Source organism: Micropterus dolomieu, linkage group LG15, assembly GCF_021292245.1.
Source record: "Micropterus dolomieu isolate WLL.071019.BEF.003 ecotype Adirondacks linkage group LG15, ASM2129224v1, whole genome shotgun sequence".
Classification (NCBI taxonomy): Eukaryota; Metazoa; Chordata; class Actinopteri; order Centrarchiformes; family Centrarchidae; genus Micropterus; species Micropterus dolomieu.
The window spans coordinates 2,314,853-2,335,618 of NC_060164.1; the positions used below are offsets into that span (position 1 = coordinate 2,314,853).

The following is a 20,766-nucleotide window of genomic DNA, read 5'->3' on the forward strand; positions in this document are numbered from 1 at the left end:
TTACTTTTGGCATTGAAGCGTCTATGACAGGCTTTGGAGTCTTGACATCTGAAGGTTGTAGACGGGTTTTTGAGTATTGCTGCATGAACTGTTCGCCTTCAACTGGAAAATGATGAACAAAAAGAGTATAAAAGATGTAAAAAGTTGTGGCCACCACCCCACAACGATCAATAACAAAGCAACAAATTAACAAACAGATAAACAAGATAATATAACTACCTATTTATATTAAAAAAATGGCTTCCACCCATAATTCCACACTCAGATACATTCCTATCTGAAGTACATTCCTACCACACATTCTGTACACACATTTACAATCCAAATGTTCACTTCACATCAAAAATAAATATATTTACACAGAAAAGAAAGAACAATATGAATAAATAACTTCATTGACAAAAAAACAAGCACTCCAAAATTCAAACATTGTGAAAGAAACAAGACACAGTCGTCTACAAACAGTACTAGTTAGTGCTGCTATCTGCTCGGCTCACACTCTGCTTTGAATTCAGTTCATTCATTAATATACTAACTTAGGTCAAATGCACACTAGAAACTAATGATCTTCCATTAGAACAAGTTTTAACATCACCCCAACCTCATCGCTGTTGGCCAACACAGTATGAGTCAGACTGCATTCCAGATAACACATTTTGTCCCACTAACAAGTGCTGAATCCCAGCAGCTAGGAACTGTGCTCGAAATACTATTAACATACCATTTCACAACATAGCAAGGCTGTGTTGGCAGACACAGAAGTGTCTAGGGTTTCTTGTGTTATCTGTCACTTAACAACTTTTGAAGGAAGAAATCCACCCTAAATTACCTATTCACCTATAATACACCTATTAGTGATGTACCCTGCATTTCTGGGACACTGCAGTCTCTGTCTGTGGTGTATTTTTCTTATATTGAATCGCTAATCAAATATAGATGATATGTATCATGATAAGATAAAGTGAACAGTAGTTACAACGATGTTTGGCAGCAGAAAAAGCTAAAATGACACATTAAAGCTGCACTCAATATATTTTATTTTATTACTGATTCGAATGATTATGCATAATGTATAAGGTGTCATTTGTAGTGATGAATTCAGAGATAATTATTACAAAACTCTGCAGTTCTATGGAGCGTTTTAGCTTCTTTTAGTACATCGTACTGGTTTTCTGGTCCAGAACTCAGCTTTGCCCCCAAGTAGCCCAAAAAACAAGAACAAAACCCCCTACCACCATTTTGCACTGATATTCAACAATCATACAAAAAGAGGAGTCCAACTTCACCAAAAGTAGCCTGAATACATTTACAACACTTCACCACCAAGCAAGACCTGAAATGCAGTGAACATTAATGACTGGTGATAAATAAGTGTACAGGTTTCCCAGGGTGGATTTGTCATTTAATATTTGAGCCTCTTGGTTAAAATCTCATTGCACTTGTCTTAGAAGCAAGTTAGTCTTTTGTTGACTCACTGCTCCTGTTTTTTTTAAATATTGCAAAAGAAAAGGCATTTTACAACTTTTTGTTTTGTTGTATCAATTCTTAAAAACAAGCCACGTATCTACACCATGAAGACTCCTAAAACTGTACTATCCAGTGGTCCTGTAACTAGTTTCACTTCATCATAAAGGGAAATACGGTAGGTGTACTGCTGGCCTTTTGTATCTATCAGACTCCTGGTGCCAACATGTTGGTCTAATTCAGAATTGGCTATGTGCAAATCCTGGCTAAATATGTGTCACTGCTATACTGTACAAAATACAAAATCCTTGCAGAAGTTTTTGTGAAGCTCTGGATCCGTTCGTTCTGAATGGAGATCAGCAGTCTGATAAGATAGATTTAGATGACTGTGGCACAACAGTTTTCTCCAAAAGCTCTGCAATACATTTATCCTAATTAAATTATCAAACATAACATCAACTAATTTAAAAATGTAATAGGACATTTGTGTAAACAGGACTATGTTGAAATTCAGTAAATAGCATTTAAAAGGCTCTGTAGACATGATATTTGATTGGTAAACAGAGCATTCCCATTCTATTTAAAACTCTGTGTGTGTGTGTGTGTGTGCGTCTGTGTGTGTGTGTGTGTGTGTGTGTGTGTGTCTGTGTGTGATCTACTGGGAAAAAAACATGTAGATCTTAGGAAACCTCATGTGACCCTCATCTTAGCCACCATCACATTTAGTCTTTTTGTGCCAAAAATCATGCATAGTGGCCTGAGCAGGAGGGTAGTGTTTCGAAACAGTCTTTTGTATTGTTGCAGTATCAGGTTAACACTGTGGTTTGTGTTTCCCTGGAAATCCACATTCAAATTATTTACGAGACAGATTTAGCCCTCCTGCTATTGTATGTTTTTAAAACATACATGAGCTTGGGGGTCAACCTCAAAACTGTACAGCATAATGAACAAATGTGAGCAGAACCCTGAGATCTGGCATATAGGGCTCCTATTCTAAACACAAGTAAACATACTCATACAGGGTATGTGTAATATGGTATGCTGTGCTGTAATCTGTCTCATGTGTCACTCATGTTGTTAATTCTGTAGGAACCAAATAAAAAATAAAGAATTAGTACTTAAAAATAACCTTTTCTTTGTGTGATTATGAGATATTGGTACAATGACTTTCCCTGCTATTTCTGACAGTTGTTTTCTCTGGGGTCCTATACAGCCAAATTTAGTATGTGTTTTGAGCCTAAAGTCTCTGCTTAGGTTTGACTTTTGATATCATCTACATCTAGCTAGGAGACAAGAGTTGGTGATAGGCTGCTACCGCTTCCAATGTAAACACATAAAGCTTTCCTGTGGTTTTAGCTCATTTGAATTCTGCTGTAGCTGAACTAGACCAAATGACTGAGCTCATGTAAAACAGCATCCAGCACAGTTACATGTGCCTGCCAATAAGGAAGGGAAAGAAAAATATAAATCCTGAACTGAATTCATAGACATGATGTGTACAAGAACAGACATCTCATTCTACCAAAAGAGTTTAACAAACAACCAGGCGATGCGTTTTAGAGCTATTCCCAAAGCGTAATTATATAGCCAAGCTAATACGAAAAACTTTTTATGCTTGCTTTACAAATAAAACATAGCATATGTAATAAGATAAAGATTAAATAATTATTATTTGATCATGACAAATTACCTTACTTAATAATGGTATTAATACAATACAATAAATTAAAAACAAACTTAGAGGAGTGACCTCTCTAGGCTGTTAAAGTGAAAAGAACTCGGAAAAAAACAAATACTGTAAAAAACAGGAATTGAATAAGTGGTCATTTTGAAAGGCACTCATCTGCTAAAAGCCATAAATTCAGTGTGTTTGTGTGTTTTGTGTGTATATGTGTGTCATGTCTAAGTGTGTTGACTTGTATTTCAATACCTGTGAGGAGTAAATGTCCTCACAAAGTTAGAATGATTGCTAAAATCCTCCAGAATGAGGACAATTTGACAGTCCACATTTATTCAATTGACAGTTACTTTTTAGGGTTATGGCTTAGGTTTAGGTTAAAGATTAAAACTAGGATTAGGTTTATATGTAGGAGTAGGGAATGAATGGAGTCGATGGAGGTCCTCACAAGCATAGAAATACAAACTTATGTGTGTCTTTGTTTCCCGGTTACTTCATTTCCATATTTGGAAAGGCGAGCACAGTGCATGCACAGTGTTGTGTAGTAGTAGTTGTCATAGTAGTACTAATTGACATCACCATCAATGTTTACAATTACCGACCTTTGAAGAGAGTAAAAAGAACATAAAAACAAACCCCTAAATCAATCACACATTTTCATTCCAGTCTATTCTCCGGATTAAACTGTCTGTGTGTTTCTAAGGTTCTGAGTCACGAACCCACCAACACCTCCATGATGTGGTCCAGTTCTGTCAGATCAATTTTGAAAGGCTGATTGGCTGAAACCTGGGGGGCGGGGCCACTGTACGGCGACGCCAGCGATTTGAGGAGGTCGTCTGCCGTCACCACCGGCGACAGTTTCGCGAGGCCAGCACCTGCCGTTACGCTCACAGCCCCCCCTGTCGTACAGGGGTCAAAGTCATACATGGACGTGTCGATGTCAGCGAACAGGACATCGTCCAGCGCCAAGTCTGATAGAAACCCCGAGGGTGAGGAAGAGGAAGAAGGGGATGAAGGAGAGGAAGAAATGTCTACTAGGCCACCAGGGGGCAGTGTGGGCAGAGTGTCCATTGGCCGGAGATCAGTACAGCGGCCATCCGCTAGGAAGATACCAGCTGCCTCTGGTTTAGCACCCATGGTCCTGCAGTCTCTGGAGGGGCCTGTGGCTGCTGTTGAGAGGGGTGCTAGGTGGGAAGGCTGGGTGAGTGGTGTGGGAGCTGGGGAGGTAGTCACGGTCATAGTATTAGCTGCTGCTGTCCTTGTTATGGCTGTGGGAGGACCCAACTCCATGTCACTGAGAGAGGAGGGGAAACAGTCATTGGACGAGGCAGGCACAGGGTCCCTCGGGGACGCCTGACTCAGAAGTGCCGAAGGTAACGGGGGAGGTTGTGCTGGGGGAGGTGACAGAGGAGGAGTGGGTGGGGACGGAGCACAAAAAGCTCCATCCCCACCATCCTCCTCCAGTAAAGAGGCTGGAGTGAGGCAGGCTTCCAGAGGGGTGAGGCTGGCCTCCAAACGGTTGGGGCAGGCCTGGGATGCCTGGCAGTTGGGAGGCACCATTGGATGGGGTGAAGACGGTGGAGTGATCCCCGGCATCAACAGCGCAGAAGGCTGGGATACCTGTGCCGTCGCTGCCGCTGACAAAACACCAAAGGTGGGTGGCGCCTCACAGAAGCCCTCATCCATGGGGTCGTCTGGTGGAGGCGAGGGCGGGAAGAGCAGCGGCCGCAGGGAGCCTTCCTGCTTGAGTTCATCCTGGATGCGTCGCAGCATGTTGTTGATGAGGACGCGGCGCTCCAGGCTGGGCTCGCCAAGTGGCCGCTGGCTGTACAGCTTCATCAGAGAGATGTTGAAGATGGTCTGCCGCTGCAGGGTGTACGACACCTTGGACAGGCCCTCTGGACCGAGGCCTAGTCCCCCACCCGCCACCGGCGCCTCCAGCGTTTTGCCTTCCAGCCCCTCTTCATCCTCATCCAGCTTCCGCTTCGCACCTTTACCGAACATATATCTGGAAAACACAAAACCATAGAGACAGAGGAGAGGAGTTAATTTGTCAGTAACAGAGTAACATAACATAACAAAGCAACAGGCATCTCATCTCTGGTTGTCGCTAATTCTTATTCTCAACTAATCACTTCGTATGTTAAATGTCAGATAAGGTAAGAGCTGAAAGTGACACCAAATTGCTTATTTTGTCTGACCTACAGCCGAGACCCCCAAAATGTCAGTTTACTATCATATATCATATATATATGAATGAAAATGTATTCAAATAACTAATGGATTCTCAGAGTAGTTGCCAATTAATTTCCTGTAGCTCCTGTAGTTAATATACCAACTCGTCATTTCAGCTCTAATGTTCTCCAAAATGAATAATGTGCTGTAGTTTTGGTTTGGCCTTTTCAGTAACAACTACATCCCCTTACACTGATAGCACACCACTTGGGCCAGTCCAATTTTGGTCATGGGGGTTAAATAAACTCCCTCTGTGAAGGCAGTGGTGAGAATTTTGTTAATAATTAAGTTTTTTTTTATTAATTTATAATTATTAATAAATTAATCTTCCACAATTATTTGCAGCCCCCCCCCCTAGCGGACTTTGAGTATCCAATTCAAAGCACTTCCATGAGTAAAACTCTTCTAAATTGGTGAAATTTGAATTTACTGTTTGTTCCCTGCCTGGAATACACATCAAACAATTCCGACATTCCAAAAAAAACAGGGTTTTTGGATGCTCATTCAAATCCAGTAGCCCTCCTGGATGTCAACATTAGATTATCATACCACATCTGACCTAACTGAAACACTAGCTGCTTTTACACAGCCTGTTCAAGGCTAGACTGTTGCGCAGTTATTCCGCCTCGCGGTTCTGTATAAAACATACAAACATTAAATGGAGGGGGGGCACTGTTGTTTCGCTTTTGAGCTGGCAGTGGAGGTAGTAACAGAGCCGAATCCACGTCTGTGTAAAAAGGGTGAACAACAGCAAAGCCGGTGTAATGACGGCTCTTCTTTATGACAGTATTGCGGTATGAGTGTAAAAAGGGCTACTGATATTTTCACCAGTGAAGTTTGCAGGCTGAAAACCAGCAGCTTAACTGTGGTGATTCAAAGAGCTGCTTAAACGCAACAAGCTTACTGCAACAGGGGATTTAAAAAACATACATTGAAACCAAGAGCAGCTGCAATGAGAGTCTCACCGCTGCATCCTGTAGCCCACCACACACTCAGAGACACAGACACACACATTCTAAGTTATGTAATAGCCGCGTTCCCTGTTGTACCACAGGATCATAGACCAGATTTAAAGCCCATCCCCCGTCCACCCTCCCTCCCTCCCTGCCATATTAGAGTAGCATATTGAGTTACGTGTAACACTTTCAGACAGCAAGCATGTTCAAGCTGCATTGGACCCATTCATTTGAGATAGTTTTCTGCTTGTTTCTCACTGTTAGCAGAATCCAGTAATAAGGGTACTTGACCGCAGAATTACACTGAATTTAGTCAAATTATTTCGGCCTACCAGATACAAGTTAAGTTTCAGTTTCACCTCTTTGTCCATCTGCACGTCCTCTCTTCTTGATCACTCACACGTGCGCTTGGTATCTCTTTTTCTTTCTCTCTCTTTTGCCAGTGGGTCAGTTAAATGACATTTAGATGTCAGTATCATTTAATTAATTTCCATTCCTGGTAGTAATGTCAGTTCACCAACAACGGAGGGAGAGAGGAGGTTTGACGTGGGTTGACCCATACAGATAGACCCCTGACACAGGTTTGATTCACGTCACTGTGTCAGTCTGAATGGGGTATTAGAAAGGGGGTGGCGAAAGTCATACAGTACCCACAGTGGCAAAGTCACAGTACAGACCCTAAATATACACGTTCCAATAGGTTAATAGATCTCTCTGTTTAATCAAACAATCTGATGCAAGGAAGGCAGAAAAAGACAGGAACATGAAAAAGAAAGAAAAAAGTAAGAAAGAAAGAAAACAGGCATCACTGCAGTGTGTTTGACTCTAATCCAGGCTGACAGGCTCATGCAGCCAGTCGCTGTCTACACACACAGGAAGTGTGAGCTGCAGGCCCAGTCACCAAGACTGGTTGGTTGCCATGACAAACAGAGTCAGCTGGGAATTCACCCAAAGTGATGACAAAGAACGGGATGGGGGAGAGGAGGAAGAGGAGGATGGGGGGAGGGGGGGTGCTGGGGGCAGGAAGGAAGAGAAGACGAGGAGGAAGTAGAGGAGTAGGTGAGAGATTGGTCTGGAAAAGGTGGGAAGGGAATGAGAAACTTTCTCTCCTCCCTCTACTAAAACTACTGCTGAGGTGCCTACGAGCCAGGCACTTCAACCCCGACCTGTTGGTTCACTGGCTGTTCATATACAGTTTCATATTAACATTTTACGCTCGTCAGGGGATGTATAAACATTTGACCATGTGATTTCTTTGCCTTGGACACAAGTACCTCAACATTTTTCTATGCTAGCAAGTTGTAGCGACGTGGCAAAGGTTACAAAGCAAATCTGTCTTGGGTCTTGGATTAGTCGACGTCATCATGCAGACGTCGACTAATCGTTGCAGTTCGCCGATGTGAAATTTCATTGTTGACGCGTCATTACAAAGATGCCGTTTAAGGGAGACAATAGCAATCTTCTTCTTAAGAACATTTCTGGTCGTTCATTTCTAACAGCAATGCACTAAATGGAATGCTAGGGGCAGTATCGGTTCCACTGTCTGCCATGAACTGCTTGACTGTAAGACTACTCACGAAGAAGAAGCATTCATGTGAGAAGCGGAAAGCAACGGAGAAAGAGGCTAACAGCGGAACATTTTTTGGTACAAGTTTTGTACGCTATTTCATCACTAAACACTTTTGAGAAGTGAGAAATCAATTGTATAGAACTTGAATATTGGCAGTTTTACAAAAGTTGATGGCGAATCCAAAATGTGTTCAAACGTTTTAGGGGTTGAGAAGCTCCACAAGAGCCCGCGAGGTTAACGGTGCCAGCTGGTCGGGCAGTCATGCCCACAGAGCACCTCTGCTCTGGTCCCAGTTACTCAGACCACTGCAGCAGCAACAACAGAGCAACAGAGGAAAGGCCACAACTGTAAGATAGTTTCAATATTCTTATCGCTGTTATTCTGTCTTTACAATCTGTGTAACGGTTTAATATTTTAAAAGAAACATCTGGCTCGTGATGTAGCCTACAGAATAGGGGTGTAACGTTACATGTATTCGTACCGGACCATTTCGGTACAGGACCTTCGGAACGGTGCACATGTGCACTGAATGCAGTCTTTAACGTCATATATTAGGTTTGTTTTGTGTGTGGAACATACGTAAATTCTGAGTTTCCACACGGACATATTAAGTGGCGGACCAAATCTCCGCATTGCGGCGCTACAGTGCTACACAAGCAGCCGCTTTAGCCCAGCCTCTCGCTAACTAGTGGCTTAAGCATCACAGCCAGTGCAGAGAAGCCAGAGCTTTAGGACCCTCTCTTGTTATTAAGGTCTTCTGTTTGGGAACACTTCGGTTTCCTAGTGAAACAACAACGAACAAGTCGATAAGACTTCAGCAGTGGGCCAACATTTCTCAGTAGTGATCGGGTATGTTTCTGCCAATACGTTAAAGTTGCTAACTCACTAATGAGAAAGTCACTGCAACAAGGAAAAAAACAAAAACGAGCACAGTGCAAACACCTTTCGTCATTTAAATAGACTTTAGACTTTGGAATTTTTTTTTTTTTTATCTGAGCAGACCTTCATGCTGGGACTGATAATGCTCATAGACGGAATAAAAGAATAAGAAGAATGCTGCACTGTAATCCATATTATACATTTTTATTATATTTTATTTGCTATATGTGGTATTGTTGGTATAGTTGGTATAGCACTTATTGGTATAGAATATTTTATTTAGTGGAGAACTTGTTAGTAGTTTGCAGCAGTATATTTCTTATTCTTTTTTATTATTATATAATTTATTGTTTACAAACGTTCATAATAAACCAGCAGCAATTTAATGTTTGCATTTTTTCCCCTTACTATACCGAAAATAAAGCGAACCGTGACTTTAAAACCAAGGTACATACCGAACAGAGATTTTTGTGTACCGTTACACCCCTACTACAGAACATTCTCTGCTTATGAAACTTATAAGCACTTTGGAAAAATAAACTCTAGAAGTAGTATGAAAGGGGGCTGTTGCTTTATTATTCGAAATACACATTACATTTTTAGTGTACAGTTATGGTGGTTATAGTAATTGCTATTAATGTGAAAGCAAAAACCTTTGTTAAAAAGTTAAATGTTTTGAAGTTAATAAATCGGATTGTGAGCTCATTGTTTTGGGTGATAAAGCCTGGCTGTTATCTTGGAGCAGCCTCTCTCTCTTTTCATTCTTGGTTTTGAGGTCTCATGGAAAGTGCAGGCAAAGAGAACGCTCTTTTAGTTGTGTCAGCTAACACGTTAAGTGCAATGGTAAATCGGTTACTTATACCCTGTCTTGTCTTCTTCCCCTGGCGTTGATACTAATGTTCATTCTGAATAGTAAACCTTGTTCACTTAATGGTAACGTTAGCTAGTCAGGCTGCGTGTTGGAAATCAGTAATTCACTTGCAAGATATTTAATTAAGTAATTGGTTTAATTAGGGTTAGGGGGTGACAAAAATAATCGTGATTAGTCGACTAATCGAATAAATAAAACCAGATAAGTCAACTACAAAAATAACCTTTAGTTGCAGCCCTACTTGGTATTATAGCCCTAACCATAAATCAGCAATCAGCACAATATACACCCTGCTGTTGGATGTACCGATCCGATACTGATATCAGATATTGGCTCGTTAGGCTACTGGCTCAAATAGCTGGATTGGGTATCGTGACAGGCGATAGCAAGAAGGTCGTGGGTTCAAACCCCGCCTTTCTGTGTTGAGTTTGCATGTTCTCCCCATGTCCGCATGGGTTCTCTCAGGGTGCTCCGGCTTCCTCCCACCGTCCAAAGACATGCGGCCTAGGTTGATTGGTGACTCTAAATTGTCCTTCAGCGTGAATGTGAGTGTGAGTGGTTGTCTGTCTATGTGTGGCCCTGCGATGGACTGGCGACCTGTCCAGGGTGTACCCCGCCTTTCGCCCAATCATGTACGCAGGATAAGCGGATCAGAGAAAGTGACGGCGGGGTGATGATGGCAAGCAGTGGGCAAGACACAGGACTTTGGTGTGAGAGACCCGGGTTAAATTCCCACTGTGACCCATCCACAAATGTAACCTGAGCAAGACACTTAATCCATCGTTGCTCCAGAGGCGTGCGACGTGTACAGTATAGCAATTGTAAGTCAGCTAAATGAATAAATGTATATGTAATGTAAATGTAAATCTATTTATGGTTCGGTGGACCCGAACCTTTTGCTTGGAGAGCTAGCATGGAGGGAACTAATGTTAATGTTTCAAGGGTTGGCAGTAGCACTGCAAAATATCACACAAAATATCACACAGCCAACCATGGTCCAGATGGCTATGATGGCTCAATCGCCCTGATACTTACACACATGGTAGGATCAACTTGAAATTCTACAAAAACACTAGTTTGTTTGTTTTTTTCAGGCTACTTGGTGTTTTTGCCAGTTTCACAATTAAGTTTGGAGCTCTGACTTCTGGCTGATGCTCTTTTTTCCTCAAAGACGTCAGCATTGCCCGCTGTGTTTGATTGACTGATGACCTCTGGGAAGTGCAGAGCAGTTAACACAACAGCAATACATGTTAGCAACAGAGATGAAGACAAAATCCAAATAATAGGATTGCGCTGTAAAAGACGTCCTAATTTGGGGAGAACTAAAGAGAACTGAAAACCTTGATTCTAACATTTAGATGTTTGTAACCATCTACTACTTGAGTTTCTGTATTCACTGCAGTGTCAGACAGAGACAGAAACAGAGAGAGTCAAAGAGAGAGCAACAGAGTTAGTTTCAAAGCAGTTTGCGAGTGTGTGATTGAGAGCTGAAGCAGCTGCGCATGTCTGACTCACTGACTCATGGCAGGGTGTTTAGACTCACACACACACACACACACACACACTCGAGTACACACACACAGTGCAGGGCTAACATACCAGAGGTGCCCCACCCCTTACATTCCACTTCATTATTCTCCTCCACCCCTTCTGCTCTTCAGTCACTCTTTTACCTCTTTTCCATCTATCTTTCATCCTCCCTCGGCTCTTTGCCCCCGCCCCCCCACCCCTTACCCCTTACCCCCTCGCCCCCACCCCTTACCCCCTCCTTGTACTGACTGTCAAAGTTCACAGGCCCAGAACCATCCCACACTCTGTGAGCCATGTCTAGATATGAATACACCAGAAGAAAAAAAGCAGATCATAAATGAGTCAAGTAGATAAAGCACAGCAGAGGAGGAGTACTGCACTCCAAAATGGAGCCACGGTCTTCATTCAAGGTCACCGTGACTTAACGCACCACTGTTAACTGTTTCACAAAGAACTGTCATAAAACTACATTTTCCAAAAGGTTTTCCTTGAGGTATATACAGCTACAGGTCTTTTGAGACCTTTGAAATAACGTACAGTTTTGAAGGTCAGTACTATTACTGATAGATATGGACTGAGGCAATAGATTTCTTTTTCAACAGACATTACTTTAAATTGGACAGAAAGTTGCTAAAAAGAATCAGTATTCAGTGTTTGCAACAAAAATAGTATGTATACTATATTTGTTATTGTGTATATGTACTTCTGTGAAATCTAATCAAAATGTTAGATTGGAATAACTTCAGGTTCTGTGCCTCCAATAGTCCAACAATGTGATCAATTTCAAAATAGGTGTGTAATCAATCCAACTGCAACATACCCACCACAGAGGCTGATAATGCAAACTGGACATATGAATATGTACCTATTATCTTATCAATACATTAATCAATAAGACATCTTGTGAAATATTTTCCATTTGCAGAGTTCCTTCCTTTGTTCTTACCCTAGAAACCATCTTCAAAAATGTGCAACAAATTATAAACTAATAAAAAAACTAACTCATAAATTGTTGTTTCCCGCAGAGTGATCTGATCTGTGAAGAAGGATGTCAGGTAGGAACATTTCTCAAAATAAACACTTACAGCCCAAAATATCACTAAATAACCTGATACAAATCCAAGAACAAACCAGAGACTGAGCTACCTCTGAACAACTTCCATTAAACACATCTTTAAAGAGAAGATTTTAACTATAAGTGATATTAAAGGACACGAAACAGCATCAAAATCTGAAATTTATTCTCAAATAGAAAGGTTTGTGGCTGAGTGCATGTTTAGATTACATGAAAAGTTGATGATGATTTATCATGAAAACTGTGCTCAGTTACTGCGCTTTGAAAAACTCACGGTAAATACTGTCCAGCATCAACCAAAGATAGCAACAGTCTCCCAGACGCAGGCGCAACATGCAATGTGGGTTTGTTCCGGAGATTTTTAAGCCTAATCCAACAAGTCCATACCTGGGATGGATCTTTATTTATAAAGATTAAACATGACAATTAACTTAAATTTTGACACCAAGATTAAAAGTTTCACAGCAAATATATATCAATTCCAAATATCGGTCATCGGTCTAATTGGATACTAATAATCGGTATAGGGATCGGCCCGGAAAGAAACATATCGGTCGATCCCTAGAGTGTATAAGTACTTTTTGAACAGCACATTTTAACAGCCGTGATAATACTGATAACCGTGATCATTTTGGTCGCTATGATCAAACTTTCATACCGTTTCATCTCTAACATGAATGAATGTAAAGTATAAATCTAGCCCTAATCACAGAATCATGGTGGAAAAAATAAGACATCAGTGTTTTATACATTTAGAGGTTAATTCAGGTGTGTGTGCAAACATGAAAGTGTGTGTTAGCATTGCCAAATGTGCCTGCAAACCCACATCAGACATGTGGGCTGAGCTTATTATTCCAGGAGCTGGCTGTAGTGAGTGAGTGTGTGTGTGAGTGTGTGTGTGTGTTGTGCCGTAGTGCAGTACTAGTGGATGGACTCTGCAGTGATATTATGATCCTGTAACCGGATACGCTGGTTTCCATGCCTGAGCTGCACATCCACCCCTCCCCCTCAGCTCCACATTGGGCTATTTCAGGTTCTCTGGATGCACAAATTATGGACACACACTACGTGCGGCAGGTAGATGAATGTAGCACTGGGTTGTATGCTTAGTATGACGTGGATTCATCTTCACATTCGCATGTGCATGAGGGCATACAGTAGCATGCTTGCAGTTTTCAGTCATAACTGTGCGTCTACTGTTCCTGCTCGCTGTAATGCATCCAGCTCTGCACATGAGGACGACACTGCCCAACTCACTGCTGAGTGTGTGTGTGTGTGTGTGTGTGTGTGTGTGTGTGTGTGTGTGTGTGTGTGTGTGTCTCCCTCACACACATATACACACATTGTAGAACTAGTAAACACATTCCAGACAAAACCCAAAGGAAGAGATAGTGCGTTGTAGTGCTTGCCTGACTACACCAACTACGCTCAATAACAGCTTCGCCTCTAACTTAAGATATAGTTACAGCATGACGATGGCTACTACTACTACTACGGTTTCTACTACTGCTGTTACTGCTATGACTACTGCTGTGACTACAGCTACTACTATTGCTCTGTTCCAGTAATATTTTTATTCTGTTCTATGACAGTTTTGAGCACTTGCACACATTCATCAAGTGCCACAATTAGACATGGTCATCAACAACCCTTCGCCAGCACATTTTCCCCTCTAAAATTTTCAGCACGCTCTTTTGCATGGGCCTGCAATAAAACAGGCAAATACCCTGGTCCAGTCAAAGACAGCATGTGTGTCTTTTCCCAAGAGCTGCTCTCAACAACACTGGGACTAGCTGCGGCTGTCCTCAAACACCGGAAACAATGAAGTCACACCATTAAACTGTGACGACGTATTATTAAGCAAATCAGGGTGCATGTGGTTTAAATGGTGAAATGTTGACAGGAGGTTTGGGGAGGGTGAATGAAGGTCAATTAAATATTAAAGGTCATATCGTTTGTTCTTCATCTCAAGTGGCTTCAAGTGCAGTTTTGCAGCCAACTTTTAATATTACAATACTATTGTGAATATCAGATAGCGTTAGCTACAGTACGTTGTCAAATCCCCCATTGAACTGACCATGTCATGTATCCTAACAGTGTAACTAATCTTGAAAATGCTTTTATTTTGAAATTGCTGAAAAATGTTCATAAAGTGTTTCTGCGTAACAACAACAAGAGAGGACAGATGGTAGAGGAGAGTAAGAGCCAAAATAAATAAGCCAATCATGTGGCTGGAAACAATGTACGTGTGTGTGTGCCACAAACATGTGTGTGTGTGTGTGTGTTTTCCCTTATAGTGATCATAAATGCTCCCATGATAGAGGTCAGCTGGGTATCAGACAGGGAATTCACTACGATCTCTTACGTAATGACAGACCTGGTTACAAAACAACATGCAGCATCCCATTAATAAAGACATACTGGTGTGAGCGTCGGCATGGCCAGCTCAGGCTGGATTTAACCACTTAAAACAAAGATGTTGCTTTCAGTTAATAAAGAGCTTAAGCCTGAAAGATTTTGTTCCCCAGTTTTGGTGGACAATTAATGCATTACAATTCAGTTTTGACATTAATTCTATTTATTTTTATCTGAATGAATGGCTTTCTGTAGTTGATTTAGAGTATTTAAAGTGCAAGTTTGGGTGTCTGAAGTTAGTTAATCTGAACTAGAGTGTTTGATTCATCACACACTCTAGTTCAGGTCACCAATGTAAAGAGGAAAGAAAGAGTTTAAAGGTCAAGGGCTAGCAACAGAGTCACTGACTTGCAAACCCTGTTTTTTTATGACTCATGATGAAACTAAACTCAGTTGTCAGTTTATTATGTACATATAGCTTTTTGGGGAGTTGTAGTTTGTAATACTTAGTGTACTCACATTGACAGAATTGGGCTGGACAAAACATTAGAAGTACGGCATCACAAACTACAGCAACCAAAGTGACCATAAATGACATAAACAGTAAGGCAGGATTTATAACAGGGCTGTGACTTAGCTAGGTGTAACTGGAAACAGACTACATTCAACCAAGAACCAAACGTCTGCATAGCCAATACTTCGAGCAATATGAGTCAATCATAACAGACATGACAGGTGCCTCTGTCTAAATGCCTTATTCTTTGGGATTAAAGGTACTATGTTAGTTAAAGGGACAATCCACAGTGTAGTAACTCACAATGACACATACATGAACAATAGGTGTGCACATGTGTCTCCAATTTGTGGTCATTAATATATTCACACATAAACTTGCTGCCTCTTATGCACACACATACACACACACACACACACACACACACACACACACTTAAGTCTATAAATAAAAGCAGAAGAAGAGAGCAGATTTAGGTCAGCAGACGTGTCTACATGCTGTTGAGCGCTCCACTCTTTCCACCGAGCCTCTTCAGGGAGAACGCACAGCTTGACACTTCCAGTGACAAAGCCTCAGAAGCTGCAGAAATCTACAGCATCCATATGTCTGGTCACTGGGTGTACAGTAGTATCCAACTTATTACAGCAGTATCTGCCTTATTACTGCAGCATGCACTGTATCACAGCAGTATCAGCCTTATTACCATAGTGCCCACCTTGTTACAGCAGCAACAGCTTTAGCTCCAAGTCCAAGTGTCATTATTTTTACTTCAGGCAGTTCCCTTATTACTTAAGTATAATCCTTGCGAATGCTGAGTATTACTGCATTTGAAGCCTTCCTGCTGCGGTGTGAGCCTCATTATTAATATTACTACTTTTAGGTATTAAGCTACAGAACGTATGCAATATAGAGTAGCCTGCTACATCCTTCCCTCGAAGGGTAGCAAATGCAACAAAACTGCCTTATTACTGTCAATTCAAGCCTTAGAGACTGACAATGAAAGCCTGCAGCTGTCACCTCTCCCATGATGTCCAACACCTTTTCATATCAAGGCTTTCTCAAAATGCCCGTGAAGATACGTGTTACAGATGATTTTGTTACAGTGCCTCCAAATCCACAAAAATCCACAAAGTTTGAAAATAACAGCAGCAAACTGGAAGGAAATGTGGAGGATTTGGAGGGACTACTTGGTGCTGAAACAAAATCAGGAAGTGCATCTAAAACTAAATGCTCCCTATTTTTCCCAATTTTGTTTAAGGGGTTTTAGCAGTATAGCTGTAGAGTGGACACTGATCAGAATGTAGCTATTGCCATGCCTCTTAATTGTTTTTTATGTACTCTTGACCAGGAGTCTGGGGACCTCCTGGGGGCTACCTCACTCAGCAATACTAGGATTTCCTCTCCCCACTGTGGTTATCTGTTCATCTACAGTTGTGTAACTCTGTATCACATGTAGCTACTTCTCAGATGGGGTCCTGCTCTGATCAAACAGGGCTCTGTGGTCTGGAGTGAGTCTCTATTGTGGGTGCTCCTCTACACAAAATAAAAACCTCTGAGGTGACCTAGGTGCAGCTTGTGGGTCGCAGCTATAGACTGTACGAAAAAACGTCACAGCACAGTGGCGATTGACGTGAAGAAGAGATGTTCATGTCATTAAAAGAGCAGACTGCTGTGTTGTGGTGCGTGTTATTAAACACTCAGCTCACCACAACAGCCACAGTGTCAACTGCACAGTCACACTGCAAATACACATTCCACAACTTCACCAGGTTTACAGGTGTAGGAGAACATGCTTCACACTAGTTGTCAATCAAGGTTACATAAAATATACAGCATGTGTGCAAGTCCAACTATTCTATGTGCTTCTGTTGACAACACATCTGTTCAATTATGCAGACTTAACCAAGTCATTCGCCGTTTCAATGAACGTGGTTCACATGTAAGAGTATAATAAGTCATTTGGAATTTAGGTTTTAAAAATTACAATAACCAACAGGTGAAATTAATCATTTATCTAACGCTATTCATTATAGTTGTATGTGCCAATGGGTGAGTGTATTTTTGGAAAACACTATATAGGGTAAAAAAAAAAAGTTTATCAGACAGACTTTTCCCTGTACTGATAAACTGGAAAGTGGCGGCGGCTGCCTCGGCTCTTTAAACTGGAATAGGTTTTCGGCAGATACAGACAGAGGGTCAGTGGAAGAAGCAGGGACGCGTATTGGCTGATATTATCCATTTAATACGAAAACTTTTTCAACCAGACCGCGTTAACGTTCCCCACAAACCTACTGAAACACCAGCCTTAAGCGTGTCTATTATTCATTAGAAATAGGTTACACTGCCTTGCCGCAATGTACTTCCTCGGCGTGTTTTACTTTTGTCTTTAAAAGATAGAAACGGCGTCTTACCGCGACCAGGTCCGCCGGAGTTTGAAAGAGAAACATGGAGGGGTATTTAAACAGTCCTGTCGGCTAAAGAGGAACGAGCCTTCCTCGGTCCCGGAGACTCTGTCACACAATGGCGCTGATAGGAGGAGAAAACTGCCTCCGAACGCTGCTGCCTTCACGAGCTGTCGGATAATACCCGCGAGGTAAGCTGCACGTGGGCTAATGTCCCGCAATCAGTGTCATTTGATTCAAAAACACAAGATATTAGTCAGCCGGTGTGACGCCAAGCTACACACAAGGAAAAGGTGCTTCGCAGATCGGACACATTTTCAGAAATATGAAAACTTTTGATTGACATAATCGTTGTTGTGTTTAAGACAGGCTACTTTATGGTGAGTGTTGCACTTAAATTAAGAACGTGTTCAAGTCCAAATGTGTGGAAGATCAAGATGTGACATTTTAAGGACAGGTGCCAAAATGCTGTGACAACTAGAGATTAATTACATTCACTATGTAGCCTAACTGTAAAGGAATCTTTTCGGCTATGTATGGTTTTTTTTTAATTCAATCAGTGATTTTAAGATGACTTTAAGATGGTACAGTCGATTGTGCAGAGGCCACATTAAAGGTTGTCCTCCTTATAGACCTATTTGGAGCAGTTAGGCCCACCTCTTAGATACACCTACGTTACATTGCTTAAAACGATGTTTACGCTCCCGAGGAGTTAATATTACTGTAACAACGGCATAATAACTGTCATTTCGGGATCCATTTTGCTATGGTTGTCAACTTTACAAGGAGCACCTGAAGGCGTCAGGAGAAGCTGAAACCGAGCAGCTGCCTGCTGCCCGCCCCCCCCCACACACACACACCACAACCACACACGCGCGCGCGCGCGGCGCACTGTATGTTTTGTAATATTGTACCTCTCTTTCTCTCTCCCTCTCAGTAAAAGACTGATGAGTTAAATATTAACAACCTTTTGGAACCATAATGTGGACGCAGTGTTCGCGTTAAGCTTCTGTGTCCAGGTCTCATTTACATACGTGCCCAGCCAGCACTTTTATTACCCTTCATAGTCTCCATTCAATTTTCAAGTATGTTATCAGAGCTTTTTAGTAGGCCTATGTGCTGGTGTTTTGAATATTCCACTTTGACAAATAGTGAAATCATCATCATCAAACTTCTTTTATTGACACTGGAATGGCGAGTAGGCTTGTCACAGACATGAGCACTGGATTGATATTGCTGTTTGGCTGGTTAGTGATGCCCATGCTTCCCAGCAGCAGATGGCAGGAAGAAGTCCGGTAAACTCAAACAAAACCCAGCAGAGTCTGTTCGATGCAGACAAAAACACCAGTGGAGCATCCTGGGGCAGAAAATGGGCATATCTGACCGTTTACCCCCCTGACGCCTCCTGCTGCAATCACACAGTTGTGCACTGATAAACTCACAATCACAAAACAAGTCTCCCTATTTTTTTGCTGCCTATTCTCAGGACATGCACTGATCAACCCACTGTCTCAAGTATTTCCATCCATTGGCGTCCAGTGTTCACAGGTTTGCACAGAATCATTCACTTTCTCCTCTTGTCAAGGAGGAAGACAGCATTTAGGCCTTCATGGTGCACCAAAACTCTTCACTGGTAACACCAGAAAGTAGCATAAAAAAGTCATCTGTGTTGTGAAATATTTGGTTATCCATCCATCCATCCATCCATCCATCCATCCATCGTCAACCGCTTATCCTGCATACAGGGTCGTGGGGGGCTGGAGCCAATCCCAGCTTACATCGGGCGAAAGGCGGGGTACACCCTGGGCAGGTCACCAGTCCATCGCAGGGCCGCATTTGGCTATGTTAGAACAATAAACTACGCTAGCGCTGGTCAGTCACAGCTCCCCAAGCTTCTTTTCTCTCTCATGTGTAGTTTACTCCACTTTGGCGTTTTGTTCTCAGGATTGTACGTCATTAAATTCAATAAAAAGTTTTATTGAAGAGGACAGACTTTCTTACTATGAGCTTGTTCGCTAACACAATAATTTCACATAGTTCATTCAAAAGACATATTTGTACCATTGACTTCAAATTGTCTGCAAAACATTCCCCTTTTGTGGGGCAGTTTCTGACAGAGGAGGGTTGAATAAAAGAGAATAGTGCAAAACAGCTAATAAGCTATGACAGGTTCCTCCATTTGGCTCAGATTTCTCAAAGGTCAGCACTATCCACAAAGCTTGCCATTGGTCAATGGTGCAAATTTGCTGTTCGAAGTTCAACACACCAAAATATTCATGCAGATGTATTTTGCTCCTGTGAGTGGATCCTCTACTTGCAGGGATTCCACTGGAAGCCATCGGATGAAGGTTGCAAGACACATAAACTTCCATCATTGGACTGGTTGATGCATGAGAATGTAAAAAAATAAAAGGCTAAACTGAATCAGCTCAATCAGTGCAGACAGCAGTGCTTATGGAAACTGCTGGTCAAACAACAAAAGACAAGAATATTCTGTTACTCCTGGAAGGAGGCATTCTCAATATAGTGGTACATGCAAACAGTTGAGCCTGAATGAAACCTCAGCTGGAGTATGGCTAACAATCAGGTTAGCTTGGGTAGCTCTGTGCGTGCATGCGTACGTAGCTTCTGTGGTGAATGGAGATCTGATTTTAGTCCTGTGTTCATCTCTCTGGACTCAGAGTTGACTCATGAATGCAGAGCAGCGAGGAGGGATGGCTCTAAATAAAGATTTCAGGTCAAAAACAGGAAATGGCTCAGTGAGCAGGGAGGGCAGGGCCATAGCAACACCAACTGGAGAGCTGCACCCACAACATCCCTCCCTCCCTCCATCTATCTTTATTCATTTCTCCCTCGCTCTTCTTTTATTTCCCTCTCTGTGAAAACACTGCCAGTTCCTGGCCATTCTTGCCTTTTTTTTTTTGCTGTTGCTTTATCCTCATTTTCCATTCTCTGACTCTGTTTTTGTCTCTCTTTTTCTGTTTTTTTTTTCTTCCATCCTCTCCATTCATTTATTTTTTTCTGTGGTTTTGATTTCAATTCAGTGACTTTATTGCCATGACTATCAGGAAGAGAACTGCAAAAGGTCAATAGTTTATGTATTCAAACCATCATGAAAGGCAAAATTATTTTTTCTAAACATGTACTATAAAATTTACCATAATCATCAGAGTAGCCTACACAATAATATAAAAGAGGACATTATGCTACAAGACATTCAGAAATCTGTAAATGCTC

General features: G+C 41.8%; 1 protein-coding gene across 1 annotated transcript; it reads right to left on the minus strand.

The window, feature by feature from the left end:
• Window positions 1-207: 207 nt before the first annotated feature.
• On the minus strand, window positions 208-17,669 carry sertad2b (SERTA domain containing 2b). The gene is made up of 2 exons (XM_046071193.1): window positions 17,539-17,669; window positions 208-5,150 (listed from the first exon to the last, which is right to left on the minus strand). Exon 2 carries the CDS (start codon window positions 5,144-5,146, stop codon window positions 3,854-3,856), a length of 1,293 nt encoding a protein of 430 aa, XP_045927149.1. The 5' UTR covers window positions 5,147-5,150; window positions 17,539-17,669; the 3' UTR covers window positions 208-3,853.
• Window positions 17,670-20,766: the final 3,097 nt, after the last annotated feature.

Coding starts and splice junctions, on each gene's coding strand:
- sertad2b (XM_046071193.1), bottom strand. CDS start 5,146: ATGTTCGGTAAAGGTGCGAAGCGGAAGCTGGATGAGGATGAAGAGGGG.